This window comes from Dama dama, chromosome 15 (genome assembly GCF_033118175.1).
Source record: "Dama dama isolate Ldn47 chromosome 15, ASM3311817v1, whole genome shotgun sequence".
Lineage (NCBI taxonomy): Eukaryota > Metazoa > Chordata > Mammalia > Artiodactyla > Cervidae > Dama > Dama dama.
This window is the reverse complement of record NC_083695.1, coordinates 8,061,035-8,086,218: the sequence shown is the minus strand read 5'-3', so window position 1 is coordinate 8,086,218 and position 25,184 is coordinate 8,061,035. Positions and strand designations below refer to the sequence as shown.

At 38.6% G+C, this 25,184-nt stretch overlaps 1 protein-coding gene across 1 annotated transcript in view; it reads left to right on the top strand.

Moving 5' to 3' along the window:
- The window catches only part of RYR2 (ryanodine receptor 2), a 798,221-nt gene that overhangs the window by 337,321 nt on the left and 435,716 nt on the right, over positions 1-25,184 (top strand). The window contains exons 8-10 of the mRNA XM_061161401.1: positions 943-1,055; positions 9,422-9,521; positions 10,229-10,325. Of these exons, the coding sequence (XP_061017384.1) occupies positions 943-1,055; positions 9,422-9,521; positions 10,229-10,325 (310 nt within the window). The remainder of the gene's footprint in view (positions 1-942; positions 1,056-9,421; positions 9,522-10,228; positions 10,326-25,184) is intronic.

The following is a 25,184-nucleotide window of genomic DNA, read 5'->3' as shown; positions in this document are numbered from 1 at the left end:
CTTACGCTTATGTCCTTCATGATGGGACTGAAGAATGGAGAACAGTTATGTGGTTCATGAGGCTTATGCTTGATTTGTTCTAGAAGAAATTATTTAATTTTATGTTTACTCAGATAGCTTTATAATGTATCTTTTTAGAATGTATCCTAGACAATTCTGTAGGATTCTCTTCTATTTTACTCCTAAATTAATAGAAACTGCTACATTTTAAAATAAGGCACAGAGTTAGTAAAACTTAAGTGACAATATTTGTACTCATTTTGAATCAATATCCACCCAAATTAGAAGCTTTTTAATTATCACAATATAACTGTCACATAACACAACCCCAAATCCTTTTGAAAATCAGGTGGTAAAAAACTGGATATAATTGGAAGGAGCCATGTGAGCTGCTTAATAACATGTGATTGTCTAAGGAACAAAGTTGGATCAGTGTGGCTGGTGAATTTGGTCTTATGTTGGCATAAATAAATATTCTTTCAGAGCAGTTCTTAGTGGGGGAAAGAGACTCCACACTTCCCCAAATGTCACAGTCATTTTCTATGAGAAGAACCTTTGCATGTCACTGTCTCCCTCCCTTCTTCCCTCCCTTTCTTCTCTCCTTCCTTTTAAATTTTCACTGAAGTACAGTTGATTTGCAATGTTGTGTTAGTTTCAGGTGTGCCATACACTGAATCATTTAAACATATGCATATATTCACTCTTTTTTTAGATTCTAAAGTTAATTTGTCCTAATTCTTTTGATTTTCATGGTCTATGAGGTGAATTTGCATTCTGTTTCAAATTTCTAAAGTTTGTATAAACAGGACACTTTTATTTTCAGGAGAGTCATTTTGAGGATTTACTTCATTTCCCTCTTTTATTTTGGAGTCACTGGCCAAGAACATCAAGTTTTAAACTAAGAGGCACTTCTTTGTGTTTCACTTGTCAATCATCGTGCAGGTGAAGCTTGTTGGTGGACCATCCATCCTGCCTCTAAGCAGCGCTCAGAAGGAGAAAAGGTGCGGGTTGGAGATGACCTCATCTTAGTGAGCGTGTCCTCTGAAAGGTACCTGGTAAGTGTGGAAAGTGAGATCATGTACTTGGGAATAAGATGAGTGACAGGTCAGTAAAATGATCCCTTTAAAGCTGAGATTGCCAATTATGTAGGAAAATTGCTTAGAAACAAGTCTGTATCTCTATTCGATGAGTTATAAATAACTCCATAAGTAGAGGGAATGATGTGACATGTGTGGAAGTGTGGCTTAGCAGGATTATTTACACAGACTTCCCTCATGCCCTTGATCTGTGTGTTCATGACATTGATAGAGCCTGTTCTTGGATTATTTTATCAATAGCAGGTAAACGCAATCCAATCAGGATTTTGAAATTCCACAGACGTTATTTTGTGCCCAACGATAAAGCTGTATTAATGAGGCTGTTACCTCATTAATAGGCTGATTACCTATTTTTTTATTTATGAAAGCAAATTATTATAGGAGAAAAATTTGTCATGCTAAGAAAGGAGAAATAAATGAAATACAGTTTAATTCTCTCACTGACATTGCATTGTTCCAGCAGAGAAGGGCTGGAAATGAGAGATTAAAGAAAGAAGTTTATGTTTAATCAGAGGAGGTATTTTTTATTTTTGTGGTAAGGTCATTATCTATTTAATTTAACTAGTAAATTGTATTTTTGGTAAAAATAATCATATGCAGAAGTTCACAAAAGATTGCAATCAATGGAAGTGTATAAGATATCAGGGCAAAATATTTTTTATTTTAAAGTTGAGAAAGTAAACAAATATAAAATGGAGTATTATAAACCCTACATGAATATCCACATAAAAAAATCCCAGACATCATAGTGGATGATGACTGAAACAAAAATCAGAAAGAGAGCATTGTTGCAATAACATTTTCTATAAATTAGCTTGAGTTTATTTCCACTTCCTTAAATCAAAATATTTGTGTGTGATTTTGAATTAAGAAAGTAGTTGGTACCCCTTGGCTCTATGAGACTCTAAATAGAGTGGGTCTTGTGGGTCAGGTAAGTTTTTGCTAACCAACACAATTAATTCCAATTTTCGAAACATTGCTAAGAGGAAGGGTGTAGTTTTACTTGCTTTGAGGAAAGAAGTAATGAGGAAGACAGGGAGGTGGTGAAACAAGGCCTCATGTAACTGACAGGAGCTATTAGATGGAGCAGCTAATAATGCAGAGCTAAAGGGGGGCCTGGAGCATCGCTCTCATTTTTTCTCTTAACCAGTGTAGGTGGAAACACACCACGCACATTTCTAGGACAGTGCAAGTGTGCCGGCTTGTCCAATAAGCTTTTATTAAGCCCTTGCTGTGTGCCTGTGCTGTGTATGTGATGTTGATGTAGTTTGGTCAGGAGGTAGACATTTTGAGTTGTCATTTTACTTGGAAATCAATAGCAGTAATAAAAATAATTCATGCCTGCTTCTCAGTATATCAATTCTACACATATCTTATTTCTATTTGTGCACAACAATGCATGTTTTTGCTGTACAGACATGGTCTTCCCACTACAGATCAGAGTTTGGCAGGATGGCATCAGTATGCACAGAAGGAGTAGAAAATTCAGAATCTCACTGAGGCCAGGGCTTTTAAGTGTCAATTCTACCACTAATTTCTTGAATCACATAGTTCCATGAATTCTGGCTTCCTCATTGCAAAATGGTGACACTTATCCCTAACACCACAGTTACTGTGATGAAGCAATGAGAGGATAAATTTGAACATTCTTGGAATTAAAGAACACTGTACAAACAATGGTAGTAATTGTAATGCATGAGGTTCCCCTTCTGTTACCTTGGAAAATAAATGAACTTCATGACTAATTACATTTAGAGATCAAGCTACGTTTTAGCCAGTTTATTTAAATTCCTTTTCTGATAACCCTTTAAATTTTTTTTTTTTTTTTTTGCCACACTGCCCTTCATGCAGGATCTTAGTTCCCCAATCAGGAATTAAATCTGCACTCCCTGCATGGAAGGGTGGAGTCTCAACCACTGCACTGCCAGGATTGTCCCTCTGATAACCTTTTATATTCAGAAAGAGAAAGATGAATATCGTATACTAATGCATATATACGGAATCTAGAAAGATGGAACCGAAGAATTTATTTGCAGGGCAGCAATGGAGAAACAGACATAGAAAACAGACTTATGGACACAGTGAGAGGGGAGGAGAGGGTGAGATGTGTGGAGAGAGTAGCATGGAAACGTACATTACCATGTGTAAAATGGATAGCCAAGTGGAATTTGCTGGCTGGCTCAGGAAACTCAAATGGGCTCTGTGTCAACCTAGAGGGGTGGGATGGGGAGGCAGATGTGGGGAGGTTCAAAGGGGAGGGGATATATGTATACCTATGGCTGATTCATGTTGAGGTTTGACAGAACAGCAAAATTCTGTAAAGCAATTATCCTTCAATTAAAAAATAGGTAAATTAAAAAGTACAGATAGTTGACCAAACAGATTGTTAAAAATTTACTTTCACTTGGTGATGAAGTCAGTGATTTTAGTGGTTATCTCTATGGACCTCACATATAATAATAGAAACCACAGGAACAACCACATATTACATATGGTTTCTGCCCTTGAAAAAGTAGTGAAAAGATAGACCAAGCCCATGGAACTATAGGAGAATATCGTTAAGACAGTAACTTGGTGTTCAAGTTTAGGTTAGAGAAGCTGAGGGATGTTTGAGTGGATTTAGGCATAGTTAATTATTACCTTCCATTTCCACATGGGTGATTATAGTAAGAATATGGAATCTTATGTTCATGGATTCAAGGACCACATGATGCTTAGTTAGAAGGATCTGGAGCAAGTGAAAGGGTAAAATGTGAGGCAATAAAAGACATTGGAATAAACAGTAGCAGTGGAATAATCCACATACTGAACCTGAATAATTGAAAATGGATCGCATATATTCTCACATACACACACTTGTTTGTTAGTATAGAGCCCGATAAGCATGAGCTTAGGCCAATCACATAACCTCTTCAAACTCTCTGTTTCTTCATCTTTTGGGTCCGAGTAATAGCTCCATTCACAGGGATATTAAGAGAATTGAATGCTTAATCCAGACAAGACTTTGAGCTCTACGACACATCTAAAAATTGTTATCATTATTTACCTGGGAGATTTGTACCTATTAAGAATAGTTAAAGGAACTTCAGGTATTTAACCAGAAGAAGAGAAGGAGGGGAAGTGAGTAGTAAACAGACTCTGATGTAACAGTTGATTTTAAATAAAGATCTGTCATGTGTAAGCAAGAGTCATATGCTGAGAAGGTTCTGATATGGTTAAAAATTAGTTGAGAAATTTGACTGAAAACACAGCAGTTATAACTAACTATTGAAAATAAACATTGCCAGTCATTGATTTTTTTTTTTAAGTCATTGCTGTCAGTTTGCCTTTGATCTAATTTCTCTTCACTAACAGTGATTGTTAAGCTAAGGTTAATCTATCTAATTGTTCACTTGCTGCTCTAATCAAGGTTATATCTATTGGGATGGTAAATTGATTGAAACTGATTGAAGGACTGATTTTTCTCCTCTGTCTTTGGACGAAAGGGCACTGTGCTGGACTCCTGGAGTCCCAGGCTTCTCCTGGGGTTCTCTGCCTTCTGCTTCAAGTGTTGAACCTCTTTACAGGATTTCCTAGGAATAAAGGATCTTAGTTCCAGAAAAGATTGCAAACCCCTTATCCAAAATAATGTTTCCCAAGCTTGCTGTTTCATATTTTAATACAAAAAATGATAACTTCTTCTGTTTTTCAGGAATATCCAGATTGGGAGGGGGGGATTCTTTTTCCCCATTGGAATGGTTTATTTATTTTTTTTAAAAAGGCTTTAGCAAAGCAGCTTAAATTATAAGAGAACAATACAATTTAAAAGAGAGGAAACATGATCGAATAGCTACTACTGTGAATCTATTTCAAACTGAACAAAATAAAGTAAAGCATGTGAAACAACTCTTATTTGTGTTAGAAAGATATAAAATCAGCCAGGTATGCACAGGAATTTTCAACCCATAGATTGGATTGCTCTCATTTGAAACATTAATTTTTGAATAATTTTCTCTGTTACCTATAGAAACAGATAGATTTTTTAAAAAATAATTCATGAAAATATTACCAAACAACTGTCTAAAAGTAAATTGGGAAAAGCAGAACCTCACAATCAAAAGTGATGAAAAATGCTTAACATAAAGCTATTCTAAGGCTCGTAAAAATTTCCTTCTCTCGTACTAACCTCTTTATTTCTGATAAGAAATGCTAGATGGTTTGATTGTATAAGTTACTGAGTTGCCTCAAGTTGCATGAAAATATTGATAGCTAGAATGACTGCAATCACCTTTTTTTTCCCTCTGTGGTTCAGGTAATGAAAACATAGACTGTTCCATGTTCCATTTGAAAAGAACATCTCTCTGTGTCTCTCATTTTTTTTTCTCAGAATTAAAAAAAATGAAGCCTGAAGGGTGATGTATCTTGTTTACTTGTGTTCCCTGTCGCTGGAGGATCATTTTTCCAGAGTCTCACATCACTAGGACCCAAGTGCCTGGCCCTTAATGAGAGAGAAATAAATGAGTGAATGAATGCCTCAGATAAAGGTTGAATTTGAATATTCTTAAAAATTTTTGTGCTTTGGACCTTTCGGGCAGTCAGATATTCCTTGTCTCATTAGCTTTTAAAATGCATACAATATGTACATTGGATTACAAAGGAGACGGAAGGTGTCAAAGTGGAGTCCAGGTTGAGAACTCCTGGGAGGCGATTTGTAGCATCTTCTCTAAGCCTGAGATTGTGTGCTTCTATCATATAAAGTCTTGTTACTCAAAGCATGCTTCTTGGATTAGTGGCCTTGGTTGCCCACCCCCACCCCCCGACTGGCCCCACCTCATGAATTCAAATTTGTCTTTTTAATAAGATTTTTAATATAGACCATTTAAAAAATCTTTATTGATTTTGTTACAGTATTGCTTCTGTTTTGTTTTGTTTTTTTGGTCTTGAGACATGTGGGATTGTAGCTCCCAGACCAGGAATCGAACCTGCACCCCCTTGCGTTGGAAGGTGAAGTTTTAACTGCTGAATTGTCAGGGAGATTTCCCAAATCTTTTTTTTTGGGGAAGCTCCTCATATGATTCATGTGTCTGTGAGAACTCTAGAGTCACTATCATGCGAATCAAGGTGATAGAAGGGAGCAGATGGCTCTTCCCAAGTCCCTCCAGTGCCCTGGAAGGTGTGTACGTTTGAGAGCAGTTGCATGGTTCAGCCTAAGGCCAGCTGTGCTTTCAGCCTTGGACATCTGTTTTTGCTTTAAGGATAACTCATCTTAGTGCTAGTTACTGAAACTGTTACTGCCTTCTGAATATTTTACCTCACAGACCTGTGAATTCACAAACAGTGTGGTTCTTATGCAGATTTCCCTTTCTTGGTGAAGTGGCAAAATTAAATAGAGGCATCTGAAAGAGTTATGCCTAGAGAATATTTCTTTGAGAAGAGTGGATATTATCTAGATAACTTTAAATGGTGTAATATGATCTTAAGGACATTTTTTTTTTAACTTTTTTCCAACAGGATGAGATTTTCCTATTTTTATGCTTATACTTATTGTATATCTTGGGCTTCCCTAGTAGCTCAGACAGTAAAGAAATGCCTGCAATAGAGGAGACCCTAGTTCCATCCCTGGGTCGGGAAGTTCCCTTGGAGAAGGGAATGTCTACCCACTCTAGTATTCTTGCCTAGAGAATTCCATGGACAGACCATTGCATAACAAGAAGAGTCAGACACAACTAAGCAATTAACACTTTGACTTTCAGGCTTAGATATGATTTGAAAATTACATTGTAGTACTCCTTCATTATTTTTTCATTGCTGCTGCTGCTAAGTCACTTCAGTTGTGTTGACTCCGAGTGATCCCATAGACGGCAGCCCACCAGGCTCCCCCATCCTTGGGATTCTCCAGGTAAGAACACTGGAGTGGGTTGCCATTTCCTTCTCCAATGTGTGAAAGTGAAAAGTGAAAGTGAAGTTGCTCAGTCGTGTCCAACTCTTAGCGACCCCATGGACTGCAGCCTACCAGGCTCCTCCATCCATGGGATTTTCCAGGCAAGAATACTGGAGTGGGGTGCCATTGCCGTCTCTGCTTTTCATTGCAGTGGCTCCTTATTCCCAATTAGGTCCTTGATCTGGCACCTGCCTTGTCTGCAGGCCTTTGTCTCACTCTGTTTCTAAGTATATGCTATATGCCCCAAAGATGAAACTTTACTGTGCTTACGTTCCTTTATCTCTGCCTCTTTGCATCGTATTTCCTGTATTAGAGGCTATAGGGCCAAAAAAAAAAAAAAAAAGCCCAGGCAACTTCCAACTATGAGGTTTCCTGGAATATTAGGAATGAAAATCTCCAAACTAGGTTAGAAAAGTTTTGGTATTTTTAGTATATTTACACTTACTTAGCACATAAACATTATGAATACAGATACCCAAATCCAGTGTATGTACAAACTTTTGAAGACAGCATCTCTAAATATTTCAGTATGAGGTTCAGGCCAAATGATCATACTGGCTCCTGAAATGCTTCATTCCACGTGGAACCCAGTTTCTCCTGTGGAAACGCCCCCTGTCCTCAAGGCCCAGGACAATGGATTCGGTTCTGATTAGGCAGGTCTCATCTCTCAGTTCCTGTAGCACTGTAACTGCAGTTCAGCTAATGTGTATGTATTTTTCTATTCTTTTGCTGTTATTCTGGATTTGATCATTGAAATAAGAATGTTTATGAAATAATTTAAATTACAGTCTTTAAAGTTTATGCTACTTTGATTTGAAAGGTCTGGTTGGCTTCGGCACTTACTTCTGGCATGTGATTTATTTGTAAACAGTTAAAGAATTTTAACATATCAGAGAAGAAATTAATTCAGTAAAGGCATCTCAGCTGAAATTTTGCTTAAGAGTGACAGGTTCAGGTAAAGAGGAGGGTGTGGGGTGAGGGGTAAGAGCATGTTATTGCTGAATCTGATGCATTCACTCTTAATTTTACTGACTGAAAAAATTATTTTCTAGATAATTACATATATGTCAAATGTCACAAATTTCTTTGATTTTGTTTTTAAGATAAAGAAAATGAAGTACCTATGTGTGCTGGTGTCTTAGTGTATTTAGTATAAATATTATATATAATAAATATTTGTATATTTAGGTAGGAGAGACCTTTGGGTATTAAAAGGACCTGTGACATATACCAGTGTGACTTTTCATGCTGTGGCTGCTCTTTATTTAACTAGGAGAGTCAGATTTCTGAAAAAGTTCTAGTGCAATTAAAATCTTTAAAAGCTTAAGCTATTGTTATCAAAATTGGAAAATGTTGCAGGAATATTATAGGAATGTTGGTGATGTTTACTGAGATGACTCTGAGAGAACAGGTGGTTGTTCCAGCAGCAGCCAGGTAATGGTTAAGGAAATAAGCAAGGCATTTGGTTGTATCCATAATTTTGTTTTTCTTTACTTGTCATTTCAGAGTTCATCAATTATGGCTCTTAAAGATGTAATATATGACCATCTTTTAATACATTTGATTTTAAGCAGGAAAATCTGAAACTTGAAATGAATGAATTTTGAAGGACATTTATTGTCCTGATTTTTGATACTATTAGGAAGTATTGCCTGGAGAAGGCAATTGCAGCCCACTCCAGTACTCTGGCCTGGGAAATCCCATGGATGGAGGAGCCTGGTAGGCTACAGTCCATGGGGTCACAAAGAGTCAGACATGACTGAACGACTTCACTTTCACTTTTCACTTTCATGCCTTGGAGAAGGAAATGGCAACCCACTCCAGTGTTCTCGCCTGGAGAATCCCAGGGAAGGGAGCCTGATGGGCTGCCATCTGTGGGGTCGCACAGAGTCAGACAGGACTGATGTGACTTAGCAGCAGCAGGAAGTATTGCCATCTAATGGCTATTATGTCAAATTGTAGATAAAAGTTCCTAAAGGACCCCGTAAAACCAAGACATGTCAGTCCTATAGATTTCACTTACTTCACTGTCAAAACACTGTCATGGTGTAATATGTAAAACCTTAATTGTCGTTTTAATGATAAGTGCCCTCTGTCTGTATAGTAAGCCTTTACAAAAGAATAGTCTGTTTTCACAAATTTATTTTTATTACTTTAATTTGTATGATTTCCGATTAGTGACTCGAATAGTAATGCTTAGAAGGAAGCTGAAAAATACCCAAAGTTAGATATAAACTCTTAGCTTTTATTCTACTAGTCTCTTCATTTTTGATGACAGGATTGAAACAGAGTTTCTTTGTGGACATTTCCAATTCTGCAGTGTGCAGTTTGAGTGGCCAGAAGCACTTGCATGTAAAGATTTACCCAGAGCCTGTAGTGATGCCCCCTTTTGCCTCTACTGCAGCACTTGTCTTACGGTAACGGCAGCTTGCACGTGGATGCTGCTTTCCAGCAGACCCTCTGGAGCGTGGCCCCCATCAGCTCAGGAAGTGAAGCAGCCCAAGGTAAAAACTCCACTTCCACTAGGAGGCTGGTCCCTGATACAGAGTTGAGAGTCATCTTTGGAACTGTGATAATGAGCAAATAAATTAGAGCTGTTTGTGTCAAAATATTCTATAATGAAGATACATGACATTTAAGAAACTTATTTCAATTGCTACTTAAAAGTGAAGTTTGTGTTAAGATTTAGCTCTCCTTATTTTTACACTATTGTCAACTTTAGCTTATTCTTGTGTGTACTTTAAGTGCTAGCTTTCTAGGGGTTATTTTCTCCATGTTTTGGCCTCAGGGTATTGCTTAGTTAGGCTGATGTCAAGATTTCTCATCTTCCAGGGTGTGTGACTTAGTGCTGGATCACAGCAATGCTTGGGCATTATGATTTTCTTGGGATGTATCAGTTTGTTCTGATTATTCTCACTTACATAATTTCAAATCTGAGCCTATTTAGGCTTGTATGTTTAGAGGACGCTTTTATGAGGCTGAGGTCATATATAGTAGTGGGAATATCACTGACTCTGGGACTTGGAAACCCAGGGCTCAGGAGTGGAAGACAGGTGACCCCACCCATCTCTGCGATTTCGGTCCAATACTTACTCCTTACCAGACTTCTGTGTCTCTGTCTGTGAAAATAGGAGATCAGATCAGATAATCTGTTTAGCTTTCACTATCCGATGATGACAGTTCAAATGTGACTGCGTTTTGATCCTTCTAGGGTATCTGATTGGTGGTGACGTCCTCAGGTTGCTTCATGGACACATGGATGAATGCCTCACTGTCCCTTCAGGAGAACATGGTGAAGAGCAGCGGAGGTTGGTATCTGGCCTCAGTGCTTTAAGCCTTGCATTTTCATGTTTTGATATAATTTTTATAATTTAAAGATATGTCTGTTCAGGCCATTCATGTAATAGAAAAGTGGGCCACTATTGTTTATCTGTCCACTGAAGTGATCCATTTGTTGATCTCCTCTGAAATTTTTTCTCATATTAGGTTTTTGCTGCCTATCTATAGAGTTGCTGAAAATTTTTGTATAATGAAAACATGGTTAGAAGCATTGAATACAAGAAACTGAGTGGGAAGAGTGCTCATTTAAATACTTAGGGATTCATTAAATGTTCATTTTTTTTTTGATGAATTCTCTTTCTGGAATGTTTAGTCTCAAATTCAGTTTCAAAGTCAGAGTTCTCAAACTACCCAGAAGTTCAAGACCTTTTTCTGTTACCTCCCATTGACTGATGTGTGTGCTAAGTTGCTTCAGTCATGTCTGACTCTGTGATCTTATGGACTATAGCCCGCCAGGCTCCTCTGTTCATGGGATTCTCTAGGTAAGAATACTGGAGTGGGTTGCCATGCCCTCTCTCAGGGATCTTGCTGACCTAGGGATCGAACCTGTGTCCCTTATGTCTCCTACATTGGCAGGCTGGCTCTTTACCACCAGTGCCACCTGACATAAGTAAAAAAATTAATCATTTCCCCTAATATTTTATGTGATTTTAATTCTGCTCTTGTGTTAATATTATTTGGCACTGGGCCAAGATAGAAGTAATCTGGATCACAGGAAAAAGTGCACAAGTGATTAAAAAACCATAAAAATATTTAGGGTGATTTGAATGTTTTATTTGCCTCACAAATTAATGAATGGATATGGTAGGATACATAAGAGATGACTGTGAGAGAAGGATGATCTGGGTGATTTACTACATGGCTTTAAGTCTTGTGGTGGAGATTTCTAATAATATATGAATATTTAGAAATGAAAACATTTAGAAAATTAATATCAATCATTTAACTAGCTGGTAAACTTTGGGAAAAATCAGTTTGAGACATGGATACTAGTCTTAACCTCTCTTGCCAGGCAGAGCTAGTTATGGTGAAGTGTGAAACACAGAGCCTGTAAAAATTTCCTAAACTAAAAAGTGCTGCTTATAGTAGGCTAGGAAGATGTTGATGGTGTTGATAAGGGTTTGTATGAAAATGAGAGGGACTTAAAAAAGCTGTTGTTTTGAGGGATTAATTCCAAACAAAAATATGAACAGAAGTGTATCCTGGAAATAGTAATTATTCTGGAGTGATGAGGGGCAGGATGGAAGGAGGATAGAAACTAGACAGGAGGGAGGAGGTGGATCAGCTTTTGAAGGCTCCTTAGTGCCATAACCATGGGCTGGCTCTTGCTCTGAGTTAGTTGGGAAGGAGTCTGTGGGGATGAGCAGGGATAACATAGTCACTGTCTTTGAAAAGGGTTGCTCTGATGAACAAGAGGAACTTAGACCAGAGGTAGAGAGACTGTGGATCAGGGAAACCAATGCAATTAAAGCAGAAGGCTGATGTAGTCATTAATGTGAGAGAAACAGAGAAAGCTTAGCTTGGACAGTGGCCATTAGAATAGGATGACCTGATCTAGAGACATTTCAGGTCAGATTGATTGACTGGTTTAGGGATGAACTCAATGTAGTCGCTGAGAGAGATTTAAGGGTGAGCTGATGTTTCTGATTCAAAGGAGAGATGATGTTAAAGACTGTAGGAGATACAGTATGGTATTGTATGAAGGACTGAATGAGATTTTGGACACTGGTGAGCACAAAGGGTCATGGGAAATAAAGGGTCTATGGGAAATTGGAATTTTTGAGTCTTTAGCTTAGACAAAGCTTGGGTTGGATATGAATCACAGGTGCATGTAGGGTAGTTGAAGGAATGGAAGCCCTGTATAGAGAGGAAGGAACTGTAATTACAGGGGTATGTTTAGCAACTTGGGCATAGCTTTAAAAAGTATGCAAAGAGCAACCTAGATGTCCATCGACAGATGAATGGATATAGAAGTTATGTTACATATATACAATGCAATATTAGTCAGCCATAAAAAAAAATGGGCTTCCCTGGTGGCTCAGATGGTAAAGCGTCTGCCTGCAGTGTGGGAGACCCAGGTTCAATCCCTGGGTTGGGAAGATCCCCTGGAGAAGGAAATAGCAACCCACCCCAGTACTCTTGCCTGGAACGTTCCAAGGACAGAGGAGCCTGGTAGGCTACAGTCCATGGGGTAACAAAGAGTCAGACACAACTGAGCGACTTCACTTTCTTTCTTTCTTAACATAACTCATTATCAGAGAAATGCAAATCAAAACCACAGTGAGGTACCATTACACGCCAGTCAGGATGGCTGCTATCCAAAAGTCTACAAGCAATAAATGCTGGAGAGGGTGTGGAGAAAAGGGAACCCTCTTACACTGTTGGTGGGAATGCAAACTAGTACAGCCACTATGGAAAACAGTGTGGAGATTCCTTAAAAAACTGGAAATAGAACTGCCATATGACCCAGCAATCCCACTCCTGGGCATACACACTGAGGAAACCAGATCTGAAAGAGACACGTGCACCCCAATGTTCATCACAGCACTGTTTATAATTGCCAGGACATGGAAGCAACCTAGATGCCCATCAGCAGACTAATGGATAATGGATATTGTGTATAATGTACATACACACAATGGAATATTACTCAGCCATTAAAAATAATTCGTTTGAATCAGTTCTAATGAGATGGATGAAACTGGAGTCTATTATACAGAGTGAAGTAAGCCAGACAGATAAATACCAATACAGTATACTAACACATAATATATGGAATTTAAAAAGATGGTAACGATAACCCTATATGCAAAACAGAAAAAGAGACACAGATGTACAGAATATACTTTTGGACTCTGTGGGAAAAGGCAAGGGTGGGATGTTCTGAGAGAATAGCACTGAAGCAAGTATACTATCAAGGGTGAAACAGATCACCAGCCCAGGTTGGGTGCATGAGACAAGTGCTTAGGGCTGGTGCACTGGGAAGACCTGGAGGGATGGGGTGGAGAGGGAGGTGGGAGGGGGGATCGGGATGGGGAACACATGTAAATCCATGGCTGACTCATGTCAATGTATGGCAAAAACCACTACAATATTGTAAAGTGATTAGCCTCCAACTAATAAAAATAAATGAAAAAAAAAAAAAAGAAACTATATTTCCAAGAAGTCAAAGCTTGTTCCCTGATCGGCGATTGTGGGGATTTTTAAAACTCGGAGAAAAAAAAAAAAAAGGAATGAAATTAGGACATTTGTAGTGATATGGATGAAGCTAGAGTTTGTCATACAGAATGAAGTGAAGTCAGAAAGAGACGAACGTTGTATGGGACTCTAGAAAAATGGTACTGATTAACCGATTTGCAGGGCAGGAATAGAGATGCAGACAGAGAACAGACTTATGGATATGATGTGGGAGAAGGTGGGGAGAATTTAGAGAGTAGCATTAACACATAAAATAGATAGATAGCGGGAAGCTGCTGTGTGTAGCACAGGGAGCTCAGCTTGGTGCTCTGTGATGACCTAGAATAGTGGAATGGGGAGGCGGGAGGGAGGCTCAAAAAGGAGGGAATATATGTATGTTTATAGCTGATTCACACTGTTGTACAGCAGAAACCAATGCAACATTTTAGGGCAATTATACTCCAATTAAAAAAATAAATGTTTTTACAGTTTGCAAAACCTTGGCAGACAAACTAGGGAGGAAGCTGAGGCTGGAGTCCTAGAGAAGGCTGACACTTAGAACATGGACAGGCAAAGGAGAGTTGCTAGAAAGCCAGAATGATAGTTAAGTGGAGAACCAGGGAAGTTATGGAGTCCAAAGGAGGATTGTTGGTGTAGATGTGTTCGATGCTATAATATAATCATAGAGACTTAGGAGCAAAGAGACACTGTGCCATAGTCTTTGGAGTCTTAATTTCTGATTTGTTAAATCAAGCACTTAAGCCAAGTGATTTTTTGAGCCCTTCTACTGTTTGTACAGTTACTGTAGAGATTAGGGATGTAGAATTAGACAGACCTAGGTGTGGGCCTCTCCTCTGCCCCTTATTAGTTGTTTGACTCATGAAGATGACTAAATTTCTTTAAACATGATTTTTCTCCTCTATAAAATGCAGTTTAAATGCTAGCTGCTACTTCATGGGATGGTTGTGAAGGTTCAATAAGAAAATGCACATAAAATCTTGATGCATGTTAAGAGATCAACAAATGTATTATTGCCTTTGTTGTTACTGTTATCACTATTATTTAGAAGAACAGCATTTGGTCAGATATGGAAGCATTTGAGGGACCCTGGGTATGCCAGTGAAAGAATGGTAGAGTGTAGATTGTAGAGAAAGGGAAGCTAAACTATAGCAAAGAAAATCCTCAACTGTTTTGAACTGAATGTGGTAGGCTTGTAGTGGAGAAGGATCCCTCTTTCTTGATCAGCTTTAGAACCCAGGAATGGATGAGCATAGTTTTTGTTTTAATTCTCATTTTCAAATGATAATATTCAGCATCAGATACATCCCAGATTTCCCGGACTAAGCTCACTGGCAGTGACTTCAGTTTTCCACCTCTCCTGGATATTAGAGAATTTTTTTTTTAATTGCATTGCACAGTTATGTCGAACCCATGCCCCCTGCAGTGAAAGCACAGAGTCCTGACTCATGGACCACCAGGAATTCCGGGGAATCTGTATGTTAAAGAGGTGTTTTATGAAACATGATACTTACAGAGCAGATTTCCTGCTAACTCATTTTCTGGAGGGAGGGAGTCCTTTATTTTTTTAATTATTATTTTATATTGGAAAATAGCTGATTTACAACATTGTGTTAGTTTTCAGGTATGCACCAAAGTGATTCAGTCATAGATATATATGTATCTATTTTTCAGATTCTTTCCCCATGTAGGTTATTGGAGAGTATTGAGTAGAGTTCCCTGTGCTATACAGTAGGTCCTTGTTGATTATTTTATATTGTGTGTGTGTTAATCTCAACCTTCTAATTTGTCCATCCCCCTTCCACCTTGTCCCTTTGGAAACAGTAAGTTTATTTTGTGAGTCTGTTTCTGTTTTGTAAATAACTTCAATTGTATCATTTTTTTTTAGATTTCCATGTATAAGGAATATCATATTAAATTTGTCTTTCTCCTTCTGACTTAGTTCATTTAGCATGATAATGTCTCCTGCTAATTCTTTAGATTGTTGGTTATTAATCATTTCTGAGAACACTTGGGGAAATGTTGAAGACATTTTGATGTTGTTCTGGGTCCAATATTCCATTGCATCCTTGTTGAAGACTACTCCCCCATCCCGGTATTATTCTTTTCTAAATTTCTTATTTAAGTATAGTTGATGTACAGTGTTGTGCCAGTCTTTCTGTAAGAATGTGACTCAGTTATATATATATAACTTTTTGTATACATATATACATATTCTTTTCTATATCCTTTTCCATTATATTTTATCATAGGATATTCAATATAGTTTCCTGTGCTGTATACAGTAGGACCTTGTTGTTTATCCATTCTAAATGTACTTCCAGTATTATTCTTGATTTAATGTTGATTATTTCTGTGTCAAATTAATCTCAACATGCATTCAGATCAACATATTGCTCTTAGGTAGTGACGTCAGTAAGAATGCATTTCTAATGCCCCTTGTACAGCATGTTTACATGGGTAAAATTAAATGAAAATGGATATCAAGTCATGAATTGAGGGAGAAAATAAGTCAGAAATAGGCAGCAGGAGCATGAGGGATGTTGCTGAAGAAGGAGGGTTACCTATATCTTGATTACACAGTGAAATTGAGCAATTACTTGCAAATAATGATAAAAGTAGTCCTTAAATTTTGTGTTTACAGAGCACTGCTTTCTTTCTTTCTTAATATCATTGTTTAGAAATGTCTTTCTCTCCCTCTATCCTTACCATAAGTCAGTTTCAAATGTCTTACCAAATGAGGGGACGGCAAAGGAGAGCACAGCCAGGAGGCAACTTTTCTTTAATTGGTAGAACTCTGTATGAGAAACACATATTGACAACCTAAAAAATATATTTTGATTCATTTTTTTAAAAAGAAGTAAAAATTGACTTTTGGACAGCAATGTGAGAGTTGGGGAAGTTCCAAGGATATATGTAGGTCTTTCTTATAACTCATAACTCTTATAGCTACGCTATATACAATTATATGTATGAAATTATATGTATACACAGTATGAAAGGCACAAAGATATGACACTGAAAGATGAACTCCCCAAGGCAATAGGTGCCCAATATGCTACTGGAGAAGAGTGGAGAAATAAGAAAGAATGAAGAGACAGAGCCAAAATGAAAACGACACCCAGTTGTGGATGTGACTGGTGATGGAAGTAAAGTCTGATGCTGTAAAGAACAGTATTGCATAGGAACCTGGAATGTTAGGTCCATGAATCAAGGTAAATAGGAAGTGGTCAAACAAGAGATGGCAAGAGTAAACATCGACATTTTAGGAATCAGTGAACTAAAATGGACCAGAATGAGCAAATTTAATTCAGATGACCATTGTATCTACTACTGTGGGCAAGAATGCCTTAAAAGAAATGGAGTAGCCCTCATAGTCAACAAAAGAGTCTGAGATGCAGTACTTGGGTGCAATCTCAAAAATGACAGAATGATCTCTGTTCGTTTCCAAGGCAAACCATTCAATATCACAGTAGTCCAAGTCTATCCTGCAACAAGTAATGCTGAAGAAGCTGAAATTGAACGGTTCTGTGAAGACCTATAAGACCTTCTAGAACTAACATAAAAAAAGATGTCCTTTTCATCATAGGAGACTGGAATAAAAAAGGAGGAAGTAAAGAGGTACCTGGAGTAACAGGCAAATTTGACCTTGGAGTACAAAATGAAGCAGGGCAAAGGCTAACAGAGTTTTGCCAAGAGAATGCACTGGTCATAGCATACACCCTCTTCCAACAGCACAAGAGAAACTCTACACATGGACATTACCAGATGGTCAATACCGAAATCAGATTGGTTATATTATTTGCAGCCAAAGATGGAGAAGCTCTGTACAGCTAGCAAAAACGAGACTGGGAACTGACTGTGGCTCAGATTGTGAACTCCTTATTGCCAAACTCAATTACATTGAAGAAAGTAGGGAAAACCACTAGACCATTTAGGTATGACCTAAATCAAATCCCTTATGAATATATAGTGGAAGTGACAAGTAGATTCCAGGGATTAATTCTGATGGGCAAGAGTAACTGAAGAACTAAGGATGGAAGTTTGTGAGATTGTACAGGAGGAAATGATCAAGACCATCCCCAAGAAAAATGCAAAAAAGGTAAAATGGCTGTCTGAAAAGGCCTTACAAATAGCTGAGAAAAGAAGAGACACTAAAGGAAACAGGGAAAAGGAAAGATATACCCATTTGACTGATGAGTTCCAACGAATATCAAGAGGAGATAAAAAAGCCTTCCTCCGTGACCAATGCAAAGAAATAGAGGAAAACAGTAGAATGGGAAAGACTAGAGATCTCTTCAAGAAAATTAGAGATACCAAGGGAACATTTCATGAAAAGACGGGCTCAGTAAAGGATAAAAATAATATGGACATAACAGAAGCAGAAGATATTAAGAAGAGGTGGTGGCAAGAATACACAGAAGAACTATACAAAAAAGATCTTCATGACCCAGATAACCACGATGGTGTGATCACTCACCTAGAGCCAGACATCCTGAAATGTGAAGCCAAGTGGACCTTAGGAAGCATCACTACAAATAAAGCTAGTGGAGGTGATGGAATTCCACTTGAGCTACTTCAAATCCTAAAAGATGATGCTGTGAAAGTGCTGCACTCAATATGCCAGCAAATTTGGAAAACTCAGCAGTGGCCAGAGGACTGGAAAAGGTCAGTTTTCATTCCTATCCCAAAGATAGGTAATGCCAAAGAATGCTTTAATTACCGCACAATTGCACTCATCTCACATGGTAGCAAAATAATGCTCAAAATTCTCCAAGTCAGGCTTCACCAGTACATGATCCTTGAACTTCCAGATGTTCAAGCTGGATCTAGAAAAGGCAGAGGAACCGGAGATCAAATTGCCAACATCTCCTGGATCATCAAAAAAGCAAGAGTTCCAGAAAAACATCTATTTCTGCTTTATTGATTACACCAAATCCTTTGTGTCGACCACAACAAACTGTGGAAAATTCTTCAAGAGATAGAAATACCAGACTACCTTACCAGCCTCATGGGAAATCTGTATGCAGGTCAAGCAGCAATAGTTAGAACCGGACATGGAACAATGGACTGGTTCCAAGTGTGGAAAGGAGTACAACAAGGTTGTATATGGTCACCCTGCTTATTTAACTTCTGTGCAGAGTACATCATGGGAAATGCTGGCATGGATGAAACACAAGCTGGAATCAAGTCTGCCGGGAGAAATTTCAATAACCTCAGATATGCAAATGACACCACTGTTATGGCTGAAAGTGAAGAAGAACTAAAGAGCCTCTTGATGAAGGTGAAAGAGGAGAGTGAAAAGCTGCCTTAAAACTCAACATTCAAGAAACTAAGATCTTGGCATCAAGTCCCATCACTTCATGGCAAATAGATGGGGAAACAATGGAAACAGTGACAGGCTTTATTTTTTTGAGTTCCCAAATCACTGAAGATGGTTACTGCAGCCATGAAATTGAAAGACACTTTCTCCTTGGAAAAAAAGCTATGTCCAGCCTAGACAGCAGGCTAAAAGGCAGAGACATTACTTCACCCACAAAGGTCTGTCTACTCAAAGCTATTTTTCCAGTAGTCATGTGTGGATGTGACAGTTGTACTATGAAGAGAGCTGCGCGCCAAAGAATTGATGCTTTTGAACTATGGTGTTGGAGAAGACTCTTGAGAGTCCCTTGGACTGCAAGGAGATCCAACCAGCCAATCCTAAAGGAGACTAGTCCTGAATATTCATTGGAAGGACTGATGCTGAAGCTGAAACTCCAATACTTTGGCCATCTGATGCGAAGAACTGCCTCATTGGAAAAGACTCTTATGTTGGGAAAAATTGAAGTCAAGAGCAGAAGGGGATGACAGAGGATGAGACGGTTGAATGGCATCACCAACTCTATGGACATGAGTTTGAGCAAGCTCCAGGAGTTCGTGATGGACAGGGAAGCCTGGCATGCTACAGTCCATGGGGTCACAAAGAGTCGTACACAACTGAGCAACTGAACTGAACTGATACACAATTATATTCTGTTATTAAAGTTTAATAACTAATGTCACATCCAGTTTGTTATGAGAAGTCATTGAATTGATTAAGGAGATCACTGTAAATTTCATTTAGTTCTGAGCAATTTAGAAACATTTTTGGTCATAAATCCTGGGTTAGTAAATAAATTTCTCTATCTGCTCATGTCTTGTTCCACTGACAGTTTTTGAGTATACATAATACAATAAACTGTGGAAAATTCTGAAAGAGATGGGAATACCAGACCACCTGACCTGCCTCTTGAGAAATCTGTATGCAGGTCAGGAAGCAACAGTTAGAACTGGACATGGAACAACAGACTGGTTCCAAATAGGAAAAGGAGTACGTCAAGGCTGTATATTGTCACCCTGCTTATTTAACTTATATGCAGAGTACATCATGAGAAACGCTGGGCCGGAAGAAGCACAAGCTGGAATCAAGATTACCGGGAGAAATATCAGTAACTTCAGATTTGCAGATGACACACCCTTATGGCAGAAAGTGAAGAGGAACTAAAAAGCCTCTTGATGAAAGTTAAAGAGGAGAGTGAAAAATTTGGCTTAAAGCTCAACATTCAGAAAACTAAGATCATGGCACCTGGTCCCATCACTTCATGGTAAATAGATGGGGGGACAGCGGAAACAGTGTTAGACTTTATTTTTCTGGGCTCCAAAATCAATGCAGATGGTGATTGCAGCCACAGAATTAAAAAATGCTTGTTCCTTGAAAGGAAAGTTATGACCAAGCTAGATAGCATATTAAAAAGCAGAGACATTACTTTGCCAACAAAGGTTCGTCTGGTCAAGGCTATGATTTTTCCAGTGGTCATGTATGGATGTGAGAGTTGGACTGTGAAGAAAGCTGAGCACTGAAAAATTGATGCTTTTGAACTATGGTGTTTGAGAAGACTCTTGAGAGTCCCTTGGACTGCAAGGAGATCCAACCAGTCCATCCTAAAGGAGATAAGTCCTGGCTGTTCATCATTGGAAGAACTGATGCTGAAGCTGAAACTCCAATACTTTGGCCACCTCATGCAAAGAGTTGACTCATTGGAAAAGACCCTGATGCTGGGGGGGATTGGGGCAGGAGGAGAAGGGGACGACAGAGGATGAGATGGCTGGATGGCATCACCGACTCGATGGGCATGGGTTTGAGTAAACTCCGGGAGTTGGTGATGGACAGGGAGGCCTGGTGTGCTGCGATTCATGGGGTCGCAAAGAGTCGGACACGACCGAGTGACTGAACTGAACTGAACTGAATACAACTCTTACTTGTAGCAATTTAAGATGCAGTTCAGTGATGAGTGCTTAGTTCTAAATACTGATGCATTGTTCTATTTTATTATGTTTACAGTTTATTCAAGTATGTTGATTTACATTTTTGTGTTAATTTCAGGGGTACAGCACAGTGGTTCAGTTATACATATATATGTTCTTTTTCATATTCTTTTCCATTGTGATTTATCACAGGAATTTCTATATAGTTCCCTCTGCCATTGATTAGGACCTTGTTGTTTACCCATCCTATATATAATAGTTTGCCTCTGCTAATACCAAACTCCCAATCCTTCCATCTATTACCCTCCCGCCTGGGCAGTCACAAATCTGTTCTGTATCTGATGGATAAATCCTATTCACATTTAAATTTGTATATGTATGTTGTTTCCTGTGCATTCTCATGGTAGTTTTAATCAGAGTTCCAGAACAAAGCATATATTTTTCCATTCAATTAAGTGTAATTGAATGGGAGAATGAGCCCTTCCAAAGTTAAAAAAATATACATATATACATATATATATTTTTTGTTTGTTTATTTCCCCATACTTCCAGTTCATGTTGCTTTAATGGATTGAATTTTGACATGTTCGTAAAAGAAAGCATCACTGTGGTTTTATTTTATATTTCTTGAGAATTTTTCAGAAAGATGTATGGCTCTAAACCTACCACTATCCAATTTGTCTGAACAACAATAAGAATAATAAAAGTATCATCAATAAGAGTTGTGAGAAGTCAGGTGAAAGGGAGAAATGCAGTGAAGATTAACTGTAGAATTGTAATTTCTTAGTTTTCCAAACTCTTCAATAGTGAGATAGAATAAATTAAGGATGAACAAGTTCTGGTGCTTGGCAAGACATTTGTCAGATGCAGCACAGTTTTTCATTATTGCTTTTTAAAATAAGATTTCATTCTGGAGGCTTGAAATTTGATTGCCAGTTTTTATTTCAAGCATGAAATCTTTTACATGAGGGTATTTTTTATTCTAGATTCTGTCTCTGGATTGTACCTTATTTACTTCTGTCCATTTTTTACGTGAATATAATAAAATACCAACAAAAGCATTTCCTTTATGTGTACACACCTTTACTAATGGATTAAATATGCACTCTCTGAATTATGTCATACTTTTAAATGAATAAATGTTAAAAGGGGTCAGTTAGGGAAATATTATTCAGAATTATTGTTTGGTATCTCTAATGTGCAAGCCGTTATTAGGGGAACATTTCTTTGAAAAGTATTCAGTTCAGTTCAGTAGCTCAGTCGTGTCTGACTCATTGCGACCCCATGAACCGCAGCACGCCAGGCCTCCCTGTCCATCACCAACTCCCAGAGTCCACCCAAACCCATGTCCGTCTAGTCGTTGATGCCATCCAGCCATCTCATCCTCTGTTGTCCCCTTCTCCTCCTGGCCTCAATCTTTCCTAGCATTAGGGTCTTTTCCAATGAGTCAGCTCTTTGCATCAGGTGGCCAAAGTATTGGAGTTTCAGCTTCAGCATCAGTCCTTCCAATGAACACCCAGGACTAATCTCCTTTAGGATGGACTGGTTGGATCTCCTTGCAATCCAAGGGACTCTCAAGAGTCTTCTCCAAGCCACAGCTCAAAAGCATCAATTCTTCGGTGCTCAGCTTTCTTTATAGTCCAACTCTCACATCCATACATGACCACTGGAAAATCATACCCTTGACTAGATGGACCTTTGTTGGCAAAGTAATGTCTATGCTTTTTAATAAGTTGTCTAGGTTGGTCATATTTTTCCTTCCAAGGAGCAAGCGTCTTTTAATTTCATTGTCGCAATCACCATCTGCAGTGATTTTGGAGCCCAGAAAAAGTCAGCCACTGTTTCCACTGTTTCCCCATCTATTTGCCATGAAGTGATGGAACCGGCTGCCATGATCTTAGTTTTCTGAACGTTGAGCTTTAAGCCAAATTTTTCACTCTCCTCTTTAACTTTCATCAAGAGGCTCCTTAGTTCTTCTTCACTTTCTGCCATAAGGGTGGTGTCATCTGCAAATCTCAGCTTATTGATATTTCTCCCAGCAATCTGGATTCCAACTTGTGCTTCTTCTAGCTCAGCGTTTCTCATGATGTACTCTGCATATAAGTTAAATAAGCAGGGTGACAATATACAGCCTTGACGTACTCCTTTTCCTATTTGGAACCAGTCTGTTGGTCCATGTCCAGTTCTAACTGTTATTTCCTGACCTGCCTACAGATTCTCAAGAGGCAGGTCAGGTGGTCCCATCTCTTTCAGAATTTTCCACAGTTATTGTGATCCACACAGACAAAGGCTTTGGTGTAGTCAATAAAGCAGAAGTAGATGTTTTTCTGGAACTCTCTTGCTTTTTCTATGATCCAGCGGATGTTGGCAATTTGATCTCTGGTTCCTCTGCCTTTTCTAAATCCAGCTTGAACATCTGGAAGTTCACAGTTCACATATTGCTGAAGCCTGGATTGGAGAATTTTGAGCATTACTTTACTAGCATGTGAGATGAGTGCAATTGTGTGGTAGTTTGAACATTCTTTGGGATTGCCTTTCTTTGGGATTGGAATGAAAACTGACCTTTTGCAGTCCTGTGGCCACTGCTGAGTTTTCCAAATTTGCTGGCATATTGAGTGCAGCACTTTCACAGCATCATCTTTCAGGATTTGAAATAGCTCAACTGGAATTCCATCACCTCCACTAGCTTTGTTTGTAGTGATGATTCCTAAGGTCCACTTGACTTCACATTCCAGGATGTCTGGATCTAGGTGTGTGATCACACCATCGTTATTATCTGGGTCGTGAAGATCTTTTTTTGTATAGTTCTTCTGTGTATTCTTGCCACCTCTTCTTAATATCTTCCGCTTCTGTTGTGTCCATATCATTTTTGTCCTTTATTGAGCCATCTTTTCATGAAATGTTCCCTTGGTATCTCTAATTTTCTTGAAGAGCTCTCTAGTCTTTCCCATTCTATTGTTTTCCTCTATTTCTTTGCATTGGTCACTGAGGAAGGCTTTCTTATCTCTCTTTGCTGTTTAGAACTCTGCATTCAAATGGGCATATCTTTCCTTTTCTCCTTTGCTTAGTGATATGTTAAAACATGTTTTATTACCACATAGCTCATAAGTAGTTCTATTCACTCAATGAAAATTTGAGGAAAGACTGCCATGTTCTAGGTGCTGGAGTTAAAATAGTACCTAAAAAGATACCAAGTCTGTTTTCTCAAGGAGTTTACATCCTAGTGGGGATATTTGACAGTAAAAGCTTAAAATACTCGTCTATAAATGCACACATATATACATGTGTGCATCGATAAAATACACCCGGTTATGTGTGTTTGTCTTGGGTTAGAGGGGAGAGAGAAGGAGGGAGAGAGGTTATCCTGTTTACATCTTACTAGGCATCACTGTTGGCGTGAAATACTTGCTCTGTCCTGTTGCTTTCAAATGCAGAATTGTTAAGTCATTGTTTCTGACAGTGTCTGGAGATAAATCCTGCATTTGCTCTCCAGAAGTGACTCAGCAGGCAAAAGCCTTTCTGTATGTGTGCATGAGAATATTTTTACCTTCATGCCCCTTTTAATATTATGACCTAATGAGCTTTACTTGGTAAATAATTGATAAGGTTTGAGATGGGTGTGATCTAATGGATTAAATGTCTCTCTGGCTTAGCAGGAGATGCATGGTTTATATCTGAGTACACAATTGGCTGAGTAATATCCTGCAGGGTGTGTATTCCTTCAGTCACTACCTTGGAGCAAGCTTCCAGAGCTCCTCTGTTTTGCACCAAAATGGTCAGGTTATCGCACAAGAACTTTCCTTTCTTCTCTTCTCCTTCATGTCCTGTGCATACATACACCTCTTTAGCCTGGGTCTGGGCATAAGATAGGTTTGTCAAATAGTTTTACTAGAAGAGTACGCACATGAAGGAGAGCTATTCTTGATTCTTTATCTCTTCTCCCTGGCAAGAACTTCAGTCCTTCACCTAAACTTACCCTCCCTGCTGATTGCAGAGAGCACCCTGATCTTACTTTGGCCTGTCATCCTTTAGGAGCCTGAATTAGTCTAGAGTCAAACTCTCAGAGAATGACTGGGCTAGAAGACAGCATTTACAAAAACACAGGCTTTGGTATTTCCCTGGTAGTCCAGTGGTTAAGACTTTGGCTTCAAATGCAGGGGACATGGGTTCTATCCCTTGTCTGGGGCTAAGACCCCACAGGCTGCAGAGCACCAAAAAAAAATTTTTTTAATTGTTTAAAATAATTAAAAATACAGCCTTTGAAGGCAAAGGATTGAAAATATAAAAATTGGAGCCATTCGATTTCAGCAAAATTTAAAAAGCAGTTGAGGTGTTTTCACTGAAAGTGA